Source organism: Halichoerus grypus, chromosome 15, assembly GCF_964656455.1.
Source record: "Halichoerus grypus chromosome 15, mHalGry1.hap1.1, whole genome shotgun sequence".
Classification (NCBI taxonomy): domain Eukaryota; kingdom Metazoa; phylum Chordata; class Mammalia; order Carnivora; family Phocidae; genus Halichoerus; species Halichoerus grypus.
Window position 1 is genome coordinate 6914417 of NC_135726.1, and position 19246 is coordinate 6933662.

At 44.8% G+C, this 19246-nt stretch overlaps 1 protein-coding gene across 2 annotated transcripts in view; it reads right to left on the bottom strand.

Annotated features, from left to right (window-relative positions):
• Positions 1 to 12577, bottom strand: part of GAN (gigaxonin) — a 60362-nt gene extending 47785 nt beyond the window's left edge. The window contains exon 1 of one of the 2 annotated variants that reach the window (XM_078062627.1): positions 12232 to 12577. In XM_078062627.1, coding sequence (XP_077918753.1) covers positions 12232 to 12567 — 336 coding nt within the window. In that variant the 5' untranslated portion in view covers positions 12568 to 12577. The remainder of the gene's footprint in view (positions 1 to 12231) is intronic. The other variant, XM_036084963.2, reaches the window with a different exon arrangement.
• Positions 12578 to 19246: the final 6669 nt, after the last annotated feature.

Sequence of the window (19246 nt, forward strand, 5' to 3'; positions counted from 1 at the left end):
TAAACTTCTCCAAACAACCTGAAGCTCAAAGCGCCTTCCAAAATGTTGTCAAGGGAATGAATGCTTCTCAATTAATTCTTTAGTCATGTCATCACAAAAGCTCTCTCACTGGAGCTGCTCCTTCTGAATAAAGAATTTGGTCCCTTCCTCTCCAGGTTTCTTGGCACCAGAAACAGCCTGTTGGGTTGACTGTGCATCTAAAACAGGGCAAATTAAAGACTCCCTTGTAGTAACTTCTGTCGTAGACGGTCTATTCTGTCTCTCTCCCCCATCCCCAGCACATGGCCAGCTACTCAACAAAAGTTACAGGAAAAAGTGTCACCTTGTCTGGGAGCAGCATGTCCAGCATCCTGGACTCTGATCTTCCACGTCTCTGTCAGTACATACAGACAGCAGTCAACTCAATTCTCTCATGGACGGGGTTTCCAGTAATGGGCTTAGTGCCTCTGGCCCTAGAGATAAAGACGAGGGCTCTGAAAGCACCCAGTGCACCTGTCTGTTCTAGTTCTCCCCACAGAATGAAAGACAGACAGGCAGTGATGAAGGCACACATGATATGCTCAAGGAGCCTGTAGGAGGGAGTGATTATTTGGCGGAACTGGGAAAATGTTAGGAAGGGGTATCAGAATCAGGGCCTGAAGGAGGAGTACACATGTATCTGTCAGAAAAGAGGTCAAGAAAGGCAGAGACAAGAAACACGTGCAAAAATAAACATATGTATTCACAGATACTTCACCTGTGAAGCACTCCCAGAATTTTCAAGAACCAGAAGAGTATAATGAAGATGTTTATTCAGCAGTGTTACCCCAAATTCAACACAAAACCAGAATGTTACGTTTCCCACTTTCCTTAGGCAGCCAGGCTCAAAACCTGCTACCCCTCCTCCTTCCTCATCCTTAGTCCCCACATTCAGTGAACAGCGGGCTGCTTTCTTCCCTAATCCTGGATACTGGCCTCTAGCTGGCGCACAGGACACTGCCATGGTGGACTGTCCACATCAGCCAGCAACTCCAGGGCCCTCCCAGGCCTGTGGACATACAAGAACCAAGTCACCTTCCTAAAGTGGACCTCCATTCATAGTACTAGTGTTTAATGAGTGAACAAAAATCTAAACTAATTAGCTGGCACTCTAGAATCCGTTCTTACCTACCTGTCCATCCACACTTGCCCCCATTCCTATTCGAGCCTCCAGTCCAGTCCCATCGGTCTACTGACTACCTGAGTGCACACCTTCTGATCCTGTGCTTATACCTCTCTCCTACCTGAATGATCCTTGCCTCTCTTTATGTTCCCCCCTCAATTCACCCGCTAGTCCTCCTCTTCAAGGCTTTGCCCAAATTCTGTTTCCTGCATGAAACCTTATGTGATCACCCAAGTACTTCCTCCTCTGCACAACTCCTAGAACCACAAGCAGCTATACAATTAAAATACTGTCCTATACTGTGTCTTTGCACAGCTAAGCTGTAAACTTTGAAAACAGATTCTGTGCTTTACAGAATCTTTTAAAGCTGTCCCTAATTGAATACTCAAAGTGATAAGCACTGTTTACTAGTGATCATGAGGACGTGAACCTAGACTCTCTTTGGTCTTCTCACTGACAAGTCCTATTGCCACTACCTCTAATTCAGACAGTTTATTCCAACTCATTGACAAACCCTAGTCCAGGGCTTCCTTATTTCCTGTCCCAACAACTGCAGCACCCTCCCAAATAAGACTACATCTTCTCCTTCTTATAACCCCTCAATGTCTATCCATAACCGTTAAAATAAAACCTAAACTCGTGCACGGACTAAACCATGTTGGAAGATTATATTGGGTCCCTTTCCCACACCCCACCACCTCTCCAGTCGGTTCCCAATACACATCCAGCAGCTCAGGGAAATGCTACAGTGAAAAGTTTAATCTTACTGGAGAGCAGTGTGAGTGCCAACCCAGGACAACAGGGTCCTGCCCACCCCTCTAATTTTGTTTCATGCCATCCTACCCACTGCTCACCATCTTATGCTGGTGTTCTTCTGCCCCCCACCCCCCGCCCCATCTGGTGTGCCTGTCTGTTCTGGTCTCTGGACCAGTGCACTTCAGTTTCCTGTGCCCCCCTGCCCCACCCCCTTTCCAGACCCCCCCCACCTGCTCTCGTCAATCCTCCTGCACCTTCAGATCCTCAGAGTGGTGCTCCTTCCACCCGGACCGCAGCAGCAACCATGTCCATCCCTTACATCTCTCTGTGGCAGACGTCTTCACTGTCTGCCTCCTCAGACGGACTCTATGGATGCCGGAGCCCTGGGCGCCCAGGGCACGGCTGTGCCGCACAAAAGTGCTCAAGAAAAGTTTAGTGAATGAACGAGCATATCAGGGAACCTTGACCAACGATCCATGTTCTCAAAGACAGTTGTTTCTGTAAAGGTGATTAACTGGAGTCACTAATGTAATAGTCCATGATCAGATGAGTCATTTAAATAGACTTTTAGAGCAGACTTTCAGAATGATCTGCTCCAAAAATAAAGTCAACCTATTCCTTCCCCATTCTTGAAATGGACAGCACCACACAACATCAGGATATACAGTACTGAAAAATTAAGTGAACGTCGAAAGTACATTGAAAAGTCTTTGGTCCTATGTTTATTTCCTTCACTAGCCCCAACAAGGGAGAAAAGATAACTAAGTGATTTAGGTCCCCACGTACGCAGGCTCAGGCCCGACAGTCTGTGGGAGATGCAGTCTGACAGCAGTCAGCGCACAAACACCACCAAGCCTCGCAACGTACAAGACTCCACGACTAGTGCGGTGTGAGCTCCTCGCCTGTCACCTGTCACCACAGTCTCCGCGGCACCCAGCTGTCACCGAGTGGCTTCTTGTGTATCTGATGGACAAACGGCTAAACCTATAATCAAGCCCCTAGACAGTTAACACTAATGACGTAAGGTCCCTTTACTGCCACCTCTAGCTGTGATGGGTTAACACAGTACACGTCCTCCTTTACGACAGTGCTAACTTTTTTACAATGGATTTTCTTTTCTTTTTTATTTGAGTATAGCTGACACCCAATGTTACCTTAGTTTCAGGTGGACAACACAGTAACTCAACCAGTTTATACGTTATGCTATGCTCACCACAAGTGTGGCCGCCATCTGTCCCCATACACGGGATCACAATATTATCGACCATATTCCTCATGCTGCGCCTTGCATTCCCATGACTTACTCATTCCATAACTGGAAGCCTGTATCTCCTTCTCCTCCATTATGCCCAACCCCTTCCCCCTCCCCTCTGGCAACCATAAGTTTGTTCTCTGTAATTCTAGGTCTGATTTTTTGCTTTTTGTTGTTTGTTCATTTGTTGCTTTTATTTTTTTAGATTTTACTTATCCGTGAAATCATACGGTATTTGTCTGTCTTTATTTCACTTAGCATAAAACCCTCTCGGTCCATCCACGCTGTCTTGAATGGCATGGTCTCATCCTTTTTTATGGCTGTGTAATAGTCCACTGTGTAAATATACCACATCTTCCTTATCCATTCATCTACTGATGGACACTTAGGTTGCTTACATATCTTGGCTACTGTAAATAATGCTGCAATAAATGTAGGTAGGGGTACATGTATCTTTTGAAGAGTGTTTTCATTTTCTTTAGATAAACACTCGATAGTGGAATTATTGGATCATACGGTATTTCTAGTTTTCATTTTTTGAGGAACCTCTATACTGTTTTCTGCAGTGACTGTACCAGTTTACATTCCCAGCAACGGTGGACGAGGGTTCCTTCTCTACATCCTTGCCAACACCTGTGATTTCTTGTCTTTTTGATTTTAGCCCTTCTAACAGGTACACAGTGATATCTCATTGTGGCTTTGATTTGCATTTCCCTGATGATGAGTGATGCTGAGCATCTTTTGATGTGTCTGTTGGCCATCTGTGTCTTCTTTGGAAAAAAGGACAAAGTTAATTCTTGAACTGTAGTGTATTATTGGTAAGTGCAATCTCACATGCATACGGGTTAAGGCAGTGATGTCATTTCTAAAGAATGTACCAACAGCTGTGACAGTGGTGCATATGTTCATAATTCACTTTCCTATCAGTAGCAAAGGAGACGTTGGGGAAAGGAAGTAAAACAACTACTTTGTTCCTACCCCTCTGCCCCCCAACTGCAGGAGGTAAAAAAACTAAAATTTTATTCCCTTCCTGCCAACCACAGGGATTATCATTTTCAGGCAGGGGATAGACTTAGTAGTTCTGGTCACACAAGGCAGTACTAGTACTTGAAAGGAGCCAGGCAGGAAAACAAGCAAACAAACCAACCAACCAATTAACCAACCAAACACACCCAAAATGTCCCATACCTGCTAGAGTAGGTCTAAACTTTGCACTCCAGCTTTGGTGTAGAAAAACTGGGCATTGGTGGGAAACGCTTCCTTTTGCTAGCCAAATGGAAGACTATACAAGAAGACCTGGGGCCTACTGGCCTCTAATTCCATCCCGAAGAAGAAGTGGGCAAGGAGAAAAGGGAAACCAAGGATCCCCTCAGCTCTTACACAAGTGCCACTCTGCTCAAACTTCCGGCTACTCCCAGTGAACGTGCTCCACGCATCAGAAGAGCCTCGTACCAACCCCACATTCCTAAATGGGAGGTTTCCTCCAATTCAAGGACCGAGAGATAGCAATTTAAGTGACAAAAGTCTACAAATATTTTGAGCTCAAGAATACTAAACAATTGGGGCACCTGGGTGGCTCAGCTGGTTAAGCGACTGCCTTCGGCTCAGGTCATGATCCTGGAGTCCCAGGATCGAGTCCCGCATCAGGCTCCCTGCTCAGCAGGGAGTCTGCTTCTCCTCTGACCCTCCCCCCTCTCGTGCTATCTCTCTTTCATTCTCTCTCTCTCAAATAAAATCTTTAAAAAAAAAAAAAGAATACTAAACAATTTACAATTATTCAGAGGCACAGGCAAGAGGCTACCAATGATGCTCATGTGACTACAAAACCACAATATTTCTACTCATCTTACCACGCTAATATGAAAATCACAAGCATCAAATGTCTTTTATTCCTAAAAAGATAGGGAAACATTCAGTAGTTGAAAAGAATCACAAAATACCTGTGGGAAAAAATACACATTTAAGGTTCTATATCCATCAGCACATTAACTCTACAAAGGAAAACGAAGGACATTTGTCTACATCCCATTACTCAACAGTCTCTTTTTTAAAACCAGTCCTTCCATCTTCCATTTTTATACATGCTGCCTCTCAAAACTTTATTGCTTAAAGGTTATTTCATCTAACAAAATTTTACCAAGATCTTATTTTCCTTAAGTATTCTATTTTCCTAAGATCTCTGAATAGAGGGAAAAATACTATAATTTATTCCCACAGAGGAATGGACTCAGCAAACATTAGACCATCATTTTACAGCTAAGTCACTTTTTGGCACTAAACACCAAGAAAGAAGACTTCACTCTCTGCTCTTCTGAGCACAGGGGTCAAGAGCTCCGGCTGAGCACTGGAGGGCATTCAGACATGACCTTTACCCTCCGAAGAACTACAAATGCCACCTTTACCTCAGCCTTTGATTTCCTTCCTTCTTTGGACTCAGCGTGTCTTAGGGGATGGAGAACCCACAGGAAGCACTTGAATTCAAGGTTGCAACCAGTCTGCCACTTGTCACACCCCACACCTCCGCGTCTCCACCCTTAACCTAGAATTCTAACTTACAAATTATTCATTCATATTATAGCTTCAGTACACAAAATGATAGACTTGTCTCCTGCTGAAGGATCATGCGGCTCCCTGAAGGACTAACCTCACATAAGCCAAATGACTCCTTATTTGTCCTAATTATGTTTTCTTTATGGATTATAAATAGATTTTAAGCCTCACTTTGATATCATGAGACAAACTGATTAACAGTTTAAACAATGGATAGAGTGGCTTTGTAATCTGGACGCTTAGGCTATATTATCCAAATCTACATTGTAAGAACCAGAGTTTATGGAAAAGCACTTTGCTTGATTCTCTAAATTACATAAGAGAAATTACTTTAAAAACATTGAAGAGGACTTACAGGAGAAAATACAAACTGTAAGAAGAGGCAGAAGTCAAAGGGCATAGATTAAAAAATGACAACTTATCCATCAGTGCTCATGAGAGATGTTTTACTTCTATCACATATACTATTACTCAAAATGCCAATCCTCAGGAAAGTTCTACAGTAAATCTAAACACTTAACATTTCACTTTATGTCAGATTCACTAGTCTAACAAGAATTTTATTGATTTGTTTCATCATTTGAAACTTTCCAAAAACCTCTCCAGAATTCGAGCATTCACTGCTACTAGCAGGCAACCACTATCTCGGATAAATAAACAAATACCTTTAAGCTGAAATGAGTAATCTATGTTAAACTTAGAGCTCCAATTTGCAAGTGCTTAGTTTCCTTAGAAGCCACAGAAAATACTGCTTTGGTCTTCTGAAATGGAACATACTTTAATATCAGTTCTGAAAAACTTACATAAGAAAAGGGTTTAATCAAACACGATTGCAAACACTAAAAAGGAGGGGAAGGTGAAAGAGAAGGAGGAGAAGGGGGAGGAAGAGGGAGAGGAGAAGAAGAAAAAAAAATCATTTTGCATTATATGACTGTAAGCCCTTCAGGACAGATTTCATCTCGTGAAGCAGTTGTTCGGGATGCCTTACAGTGGCTGGATGAAAACAAGGCCCAGATCCACTGAAAGATATTCAGGCCCAACTTATTTCCCAGCACCGTGAAGGAACAGCAAGGGGCAGGTCTCATCATTTGAATTTTAAGAATGTTCAAGACTCAGCAAGAGTCTCAAAACCGGGAGCTTCTAGCTGAACCCTTGGGCACTAAGGAACTTACCAGGCTACAGTCATCATTCAAAATCCCGTGACAGGAGCAGACGCATGCAGGGGACCACAAACTCAAAGCACAAGTGAAAGAAAAGGGACTTGGGTACCAAGAGCATGCTCTGCACACAGGAGACAAAACTAATGTACATTAGTGCCTATCAAGTACTAACAGGACAGGTTTCAGGTGCCCAAAGAAAGGATGATGACAATTTCCATGCTGCTCTGAAACTTGGACTTCCTACAGAGATCATATTAGTCTCCTTAAGTAGTTCATCAGCATCATCTATGAGTCAAAGTTTAGATTTAAATGGCAAAACAGGCTCATCGATAATTAGGCCTTGGAATACATCCAGAGTAACAGCATAAAATAAATGCTTGTTACAAAACAGCTCTACGGGGCTGGGTTTATATAGCAGAATACCCAACCAAATCCTGTATGACAGGGCAAAGGAAACGCTTTAATGTCAATGCGCAACAAAACTTTAAAGGATACAATAAAGCTGTAAGAACAGAAACAGACCCCCTCTCTCCACAACATATACACAAAGCAAAACAAAAATAGCACGGAGCTACACAATTCGCACTTAAAGGGGATTTGCCATTCATGTGGCCAGGCCAACCTCACTTCGCAGATGAGGAAACCAAGTCCCAGAAAAGCAGTACAAGATGCTCTAGACTGGCTTCTGGGCCCAATGTCTCCACTCCACCCTCACAGAACCTGCTTTCCCTGAAAAACAAGGGGGAGAAACTGCCATTCTTACCGTTGGCTGACTCAAGGGTTCTAAAAATCTTGAGGATCTTTCTTCCCTTTACTCTCCAGGACGAAAAGCTAAACAAATTAACGTTCCAACAGCTACCCCCCAAAAAACGAAATTCTCAAGAGTGAACAGAAGCTCTTCTGGGCCCATGATCATGGCGGTGGCAGCAGACATGCCCTCGATGTGCAGAAGGACACAGGCAACTTTGTGCACCTGCACGTGCTGTGGAGATACTCCTCTGCATCATTGGCGCCAAGGACCACGTGAACTTGGCTGAGGCTGACAAGGTGAATGGCAGGCTCAACAGCCAGTTTAAAACCTATGCTATCTGTGGGGCCATTTGCAGGGTGGGTGAGTCAGAGGACTCTATCCTCTGACTGGCCAAGGCCAATGGCATCATTTTAAAGAACTTCTGACTGGAGAGGATCACGGATGTGGAATATCGGTCATAAGTAAATAGCACCCCCCACCCGACAAAAAAAAGTGAATAGAAGACAGGAACCTACACCTGTCCCTGAAGAATCATACAGTGGTTCGTTTTCCAATCCTTTTCAACTACATTTCCAATCCTTTTCAACTACATTTCTTTCATTCCCAAAGAAACATAGCTCATAAGAGAAAAGAGTCTGAACTCTCTATCAGATCAATGCGATTGTGCCAGAATCAGAAGAGCCTCAGACATGAAGCAGAGCAAACTCTGCAATATTCAAGAGAAAGGGAAATTTCCTATAAGCCTCAGGGAACCTTTCCCAGAAGGTCTCAGGGTTGCTGAGAAAGGAAAGATTCTGTGGGTCGTTATACCAACGAATTCAATTTTGCCTTAAAGGTCGTCAGCCACATTTTTTTTTTAAAGATTTTATTTATTTGACAGAGAGAGCACAAGCAGAGGGAGAGAGAGGGAGAAGCAGGCTCCCTGCTGAGCAAGGAGTTCGGTGTGGGACTCGATCCCAGGACCCCGGGATCATGACCCGGGCCAAAGGCAGCCGCTTAACCGACTGAGCCACCCAGGCATCCCCGTCAGCCACATTTAGATTTAGTTTTCTCAACAAACTGAAGGAAAAAACGTCCTTCAGGGAGCTGCGAAGAGGGCATACTGGGAAAGCAGAATCCCACTTACTGGGCTTCATGATGGACTGTGGAAGGTCCTGCCTGCCTTCCAGCAGCATCTGTATCCTAACGCTGCTTGACACATACTCTACACAACCTCTTCTCAGGTTATCATCAGGGTTCTACTGCTAAAGCCGAGTTTTGTTTTTTTCCTTTTATACTGAAAGTCTTCCTAGTGTATGATAGCTAAGAGGAGCAGGAGGAAAAATAAATGCTAAACCAGAGATAAAGCACAGGAAATGATTAAACCAGTAAGTTAGGTTAAAAGACTTTTCTATATTAAAATAGTAGAAAGTATGCCAAATGAGTTGCTTTAATTCCTACTCTGCCAAAGCTGAATTGGTTCCCTCTGTTGGGAACCAATTCAAAAGCAACATATAACATTGTTTCTAAACCACACAACTTTACATTGCTTAGGATAGTTACTTAAACTAGGCTAACCAAAGATAATAAACAAAACTAAAATTTTTATAAAATGTCAGAGACTACCAGACTTTTGAACACCCAATCCACGTATTAATGACATCACAGATCCAAATGCTTAAGCTTCAAAAGGGAAAGTAAGAAACATCAAGTGCTAGAACATGCAAATTCATTTTGTTTCAACATAATTCTTTAAAGTTCCTTTCAAACAAAACAGACACATTATAAAAGCCCAAAATCATAGGTGTCAAAAGTTAACTAAACAGTTTATTTCAAAGTAGTAATACAGATTGGTCAAATTGCTTTGAAGTAGTCTTGAGATTGACCATTTTAAAAGACAACCAAGAACATTCTAGCACTTCAACAGTCAAATGAACTTAAAATAATGTCACTGACAAAAACACATGGTCTGATTCATATTTATCTATAAAATGTCAAAAACATCTGTCCTACCTACTAAACAAGATGGAAGTGAAAATCAAAATGAGACAGTATGTAAAAGTACTTGATAAGCATTTAAATTATAACATATTGTGAATCGATAAGCAGTAGAGCTTACACAAAGAACAGTTAAGTATGAGTTAATGTTGTAACTTGGTATGGTTAGAGTAGGAGATGAAGTGTCATTAACTTGGAGTCTAATCTTAGTTCACCCACTAAGTACTAGTAACTTCATCATAATAAAATCACTAAGGCCCACTGAGTCCCATTTCCTTATTTGAAGAGTAACAGAGTTAGACCAGAAAAGATCTGAAGTCCCTTTCAGCTTGGCCACCTTGATTAATAACACCTAAATTAATAACACCTAAATTACTGCTATTATAAATAAGTAACATTTGACACCACGAAATATTATCATTATTTGCCACCACGTCACAAGTGGATACCACGCCTCTCCTAATGCAGCAGATACAGCAGTAAATACCACTACCTTTGTAGACTTGTGTGCCGACCTGGAAGAGTTCAAAGCACTATTTCACATTCCTGCACAGGTCAAAGATTAAATGAGACAAAGACACATTTTCTCTCTCGTTTATCCGACTAGTGAGCTGAAGTCAAGAGTAAGTCACCTGCCAACAGCTCACAGCTATAACAGTAAAAGCTGGAAGGAGAAAACAGGCCCAGTGCTCTTCTCAATCAGGGATAACTGAGCATCTGAAATGAAATATAACAGAGCCAATCATCTAATGTCCAACCTGCTGGGGAAGAAAGGCAGGCAGTCACTCATTCAACACATATGCTGAACCACTAGGCACTGTCCTTTCTGGCTGCCAGGGATATAGTAATGGACAAAGGAAAAATCCCTGACCTCACAGAGCTTACACTGTGGTTGGGGAAGATGGGCAAAGTAAATGAGTGAAATAGAGGGTATATTATAGTGGTAAGTGGTATGGAGAAAACTGAAGCATAGAAAGGGTAGATAGAGAGCATGTGCTTGGCGATTTGTAATTTTCTTTTCAGCCTCCTGGATGCCACTTAACAGAACTGCAACAATAATGCATCTAAAGTACTTGTCCTAAGTATTTCCCCAAACAGGGAATACTTCGGATACAGGGAAGACCCTGATCCGCCGATTCCAATTTGATATTGATTGCTCAAATCTTGGAACTGCCAGCTAGGATCTGTCATACCTGCAATCCAAATTCCATATTAACAAAGACTCTCTGCACCCCACCTTTATTTATTTATTTTTTTTAAAGATTTTATTTATTTATTTGACAGAGAGAGACACGGCGAGAGAAGGAACACAAGCAGGGGGAGTGGGAAAGGGAGAAGCAGGCTTCCCGCCGAGCAGGGAGCCCGACGCGGGGCTCGATCCCAGGACCCTAGGACCATGACCTGAGCCGAAGGCAGACGCTTAACGGCTGAGCCACGCAGGCGCCCCTGCACCCCACCTTTAAATCCACAAAGAGTCCAAGTAGATTTACAGAGCTCAGCCAGAAGTTACAAGAGCACCTGAACTGCTTCTGAGTTGGCACAGAAATCTCCTAATGCAAAGGTTAAAATGGAGTTTGGGTTGTGCTAGGACAAAGCACTAAGAATACCATGCACATCATTTTGCTTTTTCTGACCTGTCAATTCTAGCGACATTCTCTATTAGTCTATATTTAACCCGCTTACTGGACAGTTTCTCCAGCTTTTAGTATTTGTTTTTCTTTTATTAAAAGAGCAACCCAGTTTGCAGGAAGTTGTTATAAGAAAATATAACCCCTTGCAAGATCTGATACACTTGGTTAAGCACCATCTAATCAACCTTAATTAACCTGGTTAGTTGACTTAGGATATCAGGTTAAGCTTTGTTTTAGTTGTTTTAAAATGCCCTCTGAGTCTCTAAAATCTCATGATCCTCGCTTGGAACCGCATCCTGAGAATTACAGTAAGTGCTCTAAAATTAGCTACAGCTTACTTTAACGTGTCTATAACGCACAGCCTTGCTTTTAAATGGAGCTCCCACCGGGAGTGAAAAAAGACACGTCTGCCAGGAACTTCGGCCTTGGGGTCAGATCGCCGATCCCAGGGAGAAGATCCCACGAGCTTTTCCTTCTGCCCACAGCTGGCGAGGAAGTGTTTGTTTGGCTCCTCCGCGGGAGGGGCGCGCCCGGCTCAGTTCGCCGCGCGGGCCCGGCCCACTGCGCGATTTGGAGGCGAGCGGCCGGCAAACTTCAGCCGGGCTCCGCGGGCCGGGCCCGGGCGAGGCCCCGCCCTGCTCGCGGGTGCGGGTCCCGGGCCGCCTCAGGACTGCGTCCGGGGGGCCTCGTCGGCTCGGAGGCCCGGGCGAACGCCGGGCGGTGGGCACCGGAGCTGGGAGGACGGGAGGGCTGCGGCCCGGGCTCCGGGGTCGACTCCAGAGGGCCGGGGTTCCCCCAGGGGGCACGGGTCTGGCCCGAGGGTAACCGAAGCTAGGGGGCTGTCCCGGGGGCCCGGCAGGGCGTCCGGAGGGACCCCGCGCCGAGCGGTGACCAGGGAGGAGTGGGGCGGCTGGGGGAGGGGGACCAGGGGCTCCCGGGACACGCCCGGCCCGGCCCGCCCCCGGGCTCCCGTCAGCGCGGCCCCACCCGGCCCGCCGCGGCCCCCTCCTCACCTGATGTATGGGCTGGCCGCCGCCAGGATGTTCTTCTGCACCGGGATCTCCTCCCCGTCGAGGACCAGGTGCGCGTCGCAAAAGCGGGACTCCTCGCGGAAAGAGCTGAGCGCTCGCAGCAGACGCGCGGCATGCTGTGGGTCGGACACAGCGCTGCCTTCGGCCATCTCGGCGCCGGCTCGTCAGCCCTCTGGTCCAGCTGCCCCAGCCGCCCCGCCAGACCCCTCGAGCTGCCCGCGTCCGGCGCGCGCCCTGTCTGCACAGCGCGCGCGCGCGCCCGTCCAGCCCGACTCTGCGCTCGGAGAAGCGGGAGCCCCCGGAACGCGCCTGCGCCATCGGCGGCGCAAGGGGCTTGCGCCTTTAAGGAGCCGCGGCGTTGCGTCATTTCTCCGCGACGCCCCCGCGCCCTCGGGCCCTCCCCCTCGCCAGTGGTCGCCGGAGGCGGCCAATCAGAAGCCTCGTTCCTCTGCTGGATCAGCTGGTCGCGGTGCGTCTGTCCGCCGCCTGGAACCGTTGCTGCAGTGGTGGAAGATGTGCAGGCACCTGGGACTCTGTGGTTCAGCCCGGGGCCTCTGGCGCCGCGAGTCTGAATCCGAGCCTTGGCTCTTCCACTCAGTAGCTGTGTGGCCATGGGTAAGGTGCCCATCCTCAATTTCTCCATATGCAAAATGAAGGTGATGACTTCTTCGTGTTGTTGTGGACTCTTGTGAGCTCACGCGTGTAAGCAAGGGCGCAGTGGGTGTAGCTTTTCTTACTGATGAGAGAAAAGGCGCTTCCCGGGTAAGAGCACAGAGACCCGAGAAAGCAGGCCCTCAGAGCATCTGGTTGCCGGCTACGGAGGAGATGTAGCAGATGAAGCTAGAGAAGTACTGACAGGCCTTATATTTTGCAGAGCCTCCTTGTCTGTGGTAAAGAGGTTGGTCTTGATCCTGCAGGGGTTAGGAACTATGAGAGGGTTTTGAACAGGGTGTTTTATAAAGATCACCCAGCTGCGTGGAGAATGAGGAGGGTGGTGCTAAAGGCAGAAAGATGCTTAAATATTGCAGTACTTGAAGGAAGGGCCCGGGGACCTAAACCGAAGGATGGTGATGGACGTGGATAATAATGGGCGGCTTTAAAGGAATAGACAGAATGGCGAGGGAGAGGGGGTCAGGACAGTGTTCTGGTTGAGTAACTGCGTGGATGTTGGGACTTTTCAGACAGACAGGAAATGCCAAAGGAGTTGGGTGTGTGTGTAGAGAACCAGATGTTAAGATGTGACTAGAGTCCCAACCCGGTGAAGATCAGAGTTGTGACAGGAAGCAACTTTGGGTGAGCTCAGTCAGGGCAAGCCCCTTTGGTCTGAGGTCTCCCTGGAGGTTAAAGGGCACATGGGAGCGTGGAATGTAGCCACCATTTTGTTCAAACACTAGGTTGTTTGTACAACCTGATTGTGAAAACATTAGTTCATTTGTACAACCCTCAATAAGCTTCTAAAGAATTAGCAATTTTTCTGGAGAATTAGCGATTAGGGCCAAGGACCTGAAGAATGATCAGCATTTCAGATAAGGCAGGAGGGGGTTTTCACTGGATCAGTTCAATCTTTTTCTTCAACCAACTGAAAGGGTCCAGTACAGCCTTGAGTCTTTCCCCTGAACCAGCCCAGGCTTTGGAGTCACCGCAGGATTCAGAGTATATAACTCTGGCAGAGTCACTGGCAGAATAGATGGGGAAAAGGAAGTTAATAGTGAAAGGTCTAGACATTTCTAGTTCCTCTTCAAACTCAGCTCAGCATTTATGGATGAAATGATAAGGATGTCTCCGATTGGCTTCAAAACAAAATGAAGGGATGGAGGGAAACGGGTGAGGATACAGATGAATCAAAAGTGTCTATGAGTTACTAATTGTTAAAGCGGGTTGTGGGTACACGGAGTTTCATTGTATTAGTCTCTGTATTTTGTGTATGTTGTAAAATGTCACAATAAAAGTAAAAAAAAAAAAACAACGAGATAAGCAGCTCAAACTTACCTTCTCCGTGATACCTGCCCAGTATCCCTGGAAGCAGTCAAAACTTCTTTCTCCAAATTGTTGCTGTACTTCGAACATTGCTCTGGCAGGTAACTTATTATAAATGGGTTTGTTTATCCATGTCACCAGCAAGCTTGTATATTTAAGCGGCTCGATTTCCAGGTGCTAAGCACAGTGCCGGGCCCTGGTAATGCTCACTGAATGTTGGATGGATGGAGGGATTAACAAAATTGTGAATACCAAGCACTGAATAAATGTTTTCTGAATTTTATCTTCTGTTTTTAGTTGATTTGTCTTTGTCTTCATTCTCAACTGGGTTGTTGGGGTCAAAGATGATGTATATGACAGTTCTCTGTACAATATAGATATTTGATAAATACTTATTAATTGCATGGAATGCCAGTCTACTCTTCAACTATCAGGAGGTTCCAAAACAAAACAACTTTCAAATAACAGAATTACCCTCAGGTAACCAGTTTCCCCGGAATGGGAGTGTTGCCTTAGTTGAAATAACTGGAGGTGACTGGGGATTAGTCAGGTAGGCTCTTCCTGGTAGAGGTGAACCTTCTCTGGCATTTTGACAAAAGAGAAGGAAGGGGTAGGCTCTGCCCCACAAAGCCTTCCTCCCACCCTTGGGCCCTCTTCCTTCCTGCAGCACCAGGATGAGTTTTCTTGGGGCACCTGAGCTGACCTCAACACTTTATTGAAAACCTAGCATCCTTTTGATTGTTAACTCCCCTCTTAGTAAACCCAAGGTGATTTCCTGATTACCAGGGGACATCTGGGCAGAGGGCTATAGACAGACTGTAGACAGACCTGCATCAACCAGGGGAAAGGTAGTTGCTGGCTTGAGAGGATCACCTGTGCAACAGGCGGCTGATCAACAGAAGACCCTATATGTGCTTTCAGAAACAGCCCCGCTGTTGGCAGTATTTCCCAACAACCCACCTGCCTGAGTAACTCATTCATCTTTCAAAACCAAGCTCAAACATGACCTTCAAGGAAGGTCTCCAAGCAGCCTCTCAGGTCAGAGTCCCTGTGCTATGCCATGTTCCTGCTTTCTGTGCTGGACTTAACCGCACTGTAATTAACCAGTTTCTAAGTTGGTTTGTGAGCTCCTTCAAGATAGGAGCTGTGTTATATTCAGTCATGTTCCAAGGGACTTGCATAGTGCCTGGTACTTAATAGATGCCGCTCGAGTGCTTTTGCATAATTAGAGGTAGCAAGTTGGGAAAATGAGCACAGGAGGCAGGATGTAACTAACACAGTGGGGTCAGGGGGATGACAGGGAGCTGAGCAACACCCCATCCAGAGCAGGAGGCTGCCCCTCAGCTCTAGATGATTGCTCCATGGGATTAGGGCCCAGTGGGGCCAAAACCAGTGATTTTTCAAGAGATCTGAAAATTCAGATCCACATGTCAGATGTCCCAGTTTTTCAACATTAGCTCCTCCTTTCATTTGGGAGAAAAAGATGCAGCATGTGTCTGCAGAAAGGTTCTGGCTTTAATTCACTTCCAGAGGTAATCAGAAAATCACCTTGGTTTACTAAGAGGGGAGTTAGCAATGAAAAAGATGCTAGGTTTTCAGTAAAGTGTTGAGGTCAGCTCAGGTGCCCCAAGAAAACATCCTGGTGCTGTAGGGAAGGAAGAGGGCCCAAGCGTGGGAGGAAGGATCTGTGGGGCAGAGCCTGCGCTCCCATCAGCTGCAAGAGCCACTCCTGGTCAGCCCTTGGACTGTTTTGTAGCCTTTCTTGTTATTGCTCAAACTGAGCCACCCTTGATACTGTTTACAGCCATCAGAATGGTATATTTGGTGTTATTGTTTCCCCACATTCCATAGACTTCAGACCTCAGCTGTTGTGAAACCAGTAATTTGAGATCCGGTAGGCTCCCAGCCATTTCAGTCCCTGGTGACTGTAACTGACCCCTTCTGCTTTAGTGGCTAAACAACCCCCAGAGAAAGGATTTTCTTTTTCTCCTTTTTTTCTTTTTTTGACTAAAATTCACAAGATATTAGCAGTGGCCATTCATTCAACAAATATTTATTCAGCACCTGCCATATGATACGTAGCAGATACAACCATGGTGAAAACAGACATAGTTACCTCACTGGTATCATTGTAGAGACTTTTTACTCTGTGCTTTTCTGATCATGAATCATTTTTACAATCAGAAAAAAATTTTCCAGTTGCAAAAAGGAAAAAAAAAAAAGCTTTATTTTGCTTTGAAAAATGAGCCCTCATAGAAGAGAAGAATCACCTTGGAGTTTGGGGTTTTGTTTTTTTAATAAATGTTGGAAAGAGGAATGAGAATCCAGTAAAAGAAATAATGCAAAGAAAGAACTTAATAGTTTGGAGGCTCTTTAGAAAACACTGACTCTCAGATTCAATTTGTTGAAGAGAAAACTGACGCAAGATGAGTCAAGGACTCAGTCAAGGTCATACATGTGACCTAGTCGAAGCGGAACACACAGGCCCAGAATTCTGCCTTCTAGCCCTGTAAGCTTTTCCATTACACCAAGTTGACTCTTCGTAAACATTAATTTGGTTGAGACAGTCTCTTCTGATTCATTTTAAGCGGTCTCTTCTGATTCATTTTAAGGCGGTCTTCGCATATTTTATGAGTTAATCTGTCATTTGTCCAAATCTATTTATAGCTCCTTTCTTTTGGAAAATCTAAGCTCTTCCAAATTGCTGAGTCAGAGAGCATCTAAGTATTTATAACTCTTGAGAGTTGATTCCATGTATTTACAAAATATTCAGAGAAGTGTCTCAGAAGCCAGTGAACTAATTAAGTTGTAAAGAAGATAGTGACTGTTTTTGACCAAATCCGTGCTGTACTCCCCAGCACATGGTATAGTGCGGGACACACAGTAGGTACTCAAGAAATATTTACTTGAATGAATAAATGTTAATAACTAGGGAGAACTGAGATTTTTCTGTCCGTAAGGGATTACTTCAGATGATTTCTACGACTCCCCCACCGAACACCAAGCAACAGTTTGCTAATAACTCCAAGTGCATATCTAATGGGCATCTGCAACTCAACATGCCAGAAATTAAACTCTTGGTTTACCCCTTAAACCTAATCATTCCTCAAATCTGTCGCAGCATCATTCATTTAAGGACTGAAGGACAGAAACTTAGGGACATCCTTGACCTCTGTCTCTCATACTGTTCTCACCAGCAAACCTTTCAGCTCTTCCTGTAGACAGTCTCCTGAATCCAGCCTCGTCCTACAACCTCTGCCAGTACCATCCGATAGAGCCACTAATCAACTTCCCCTAGACTCCAGCAATGGCCTCCTATTTGCCCTCCTTGCTTTTTCTCTTGCCCCCTTGTGAGTTCTTTCTCCCCATAAGCTAATCAGATCAAATTGCTTCCCAATGCAAAACCTTCCAATGGCTTCCCTGTGGCTTACAAAGCCCTATGTGAGCTTTTACTTTCTCTGTGACCTCATTTCCTACCACTGTCCTCTCCCTCAGTGTGCACTAACCAAACTGGCCTTTTTGCTCTTCTCCGACCAGGCCTCATGTATGCCCACCTCGGGGCCTTTGCAGTGGCTGATTTTGGATCCTGGAAGTCTCTTTCTTCATGTTCTCATAGCTTGCTCTTTCATTCTACTTAGGTCAGAGCTTAAACATAACTCTGTTTGGATTGTTTCCAGTTCGGGGCTATTATAACAGAGCTGTTATGAACAAGTCTTTGGGTGGGCTGTTGGCACTTTTTTCTTGCATCGATGTGCCCAAGAGTTGAATTGCTTGGTCATAGGGCAGGCATATGTTCAGCTTCAGCAAACACTGCCAGACAGTTTTCCAAAGTGGTTGTACCAAATTACACTCCCACCAGTCATGCATGAGAGTTCCGTTTGCTCTGCATCCTTCTGTAATTGGTGGTGTTGCTCTTTTAATTACCTCCATTCTGGTGGGTGTGTGGTGGTATATGTATATATATATGTATGTATTTTAATATGTATATATATGTGTGTATATATATATTTATGATGTGTGTGTGTGTATATATATTAAATACATGTATTTAAGTGCTTGTTTGAGTTGTCCCTCATTTTTAAAAATTGGTTCTTCAAAGTGATAGTTCTTTTTTTTTTTTTTTTTTTAAAGATTTTATGTATTTATTTGACAGAGAGAGAGACACAGCGAGAGAGGGAACACAAGCAGGGGGAGTGGGAGAGGGAGAACCAGGCTTCCCGCTGAGCAGGGAGCCCAATGCAGGGCTTGATCCCAGGACCCTGGGATCATGACCTGAGCCGAAGGCAGACACTTAACGACTGAGCCACCCAGGTGCCCTAGGAGTTCTTGATCATATATATGGGAACACACATTTCTTCTATCTGGGGCTTGCCTTTCACTCTCTAAATAGCGTCTTTGATGAACAGACATTCTTAATTTTATTGAAGTTGAGTTTATTATTCTTTCCTTTTATGGCTAGTGCTTTTCATATTCTGTTTGAAAATCTTTACAACCACAATTCTATTTTCCTATGCTCTCTTCTAGAAGTTTTTCTGTTTCCCTTTCACATTTAGGTTCACGACCCACCCCAGCTACATGCATTTTCTTAAATCCAGCTCACAACTCAGTTCACAACTTCAGTTCTCATTTACTCATTCATGCTTGTCATCACTCATTCACCTGATTCTTCAAGCACCCATTTAAAGAACTTATTGGCCAGTAGGGGAAAGGGGAGACTTGCACATACACAATATCTAGAAAGTAGTAATTTAGTTGGAAAACGTGATATGATATGATATAAGCCTGATTATCCCAATAGAGTACCCAGAGTCATTTCCTCTTTGAACCTAGCAGACAGGCGCATTCCCTACATGCCAGTGATCCCGTCTTTCTCATCCATCATTGGTCCTTCACTTCTTCCAAGTCCCTATGCCTGGCATCTGAGGTGTCCCCCCCTTCATCTTCTAGATCCTCACCACCCTCATCCCAAACCTTCTGCACACACCCACCTGAATTCCCGAACAGAACAAGCTATTCATCC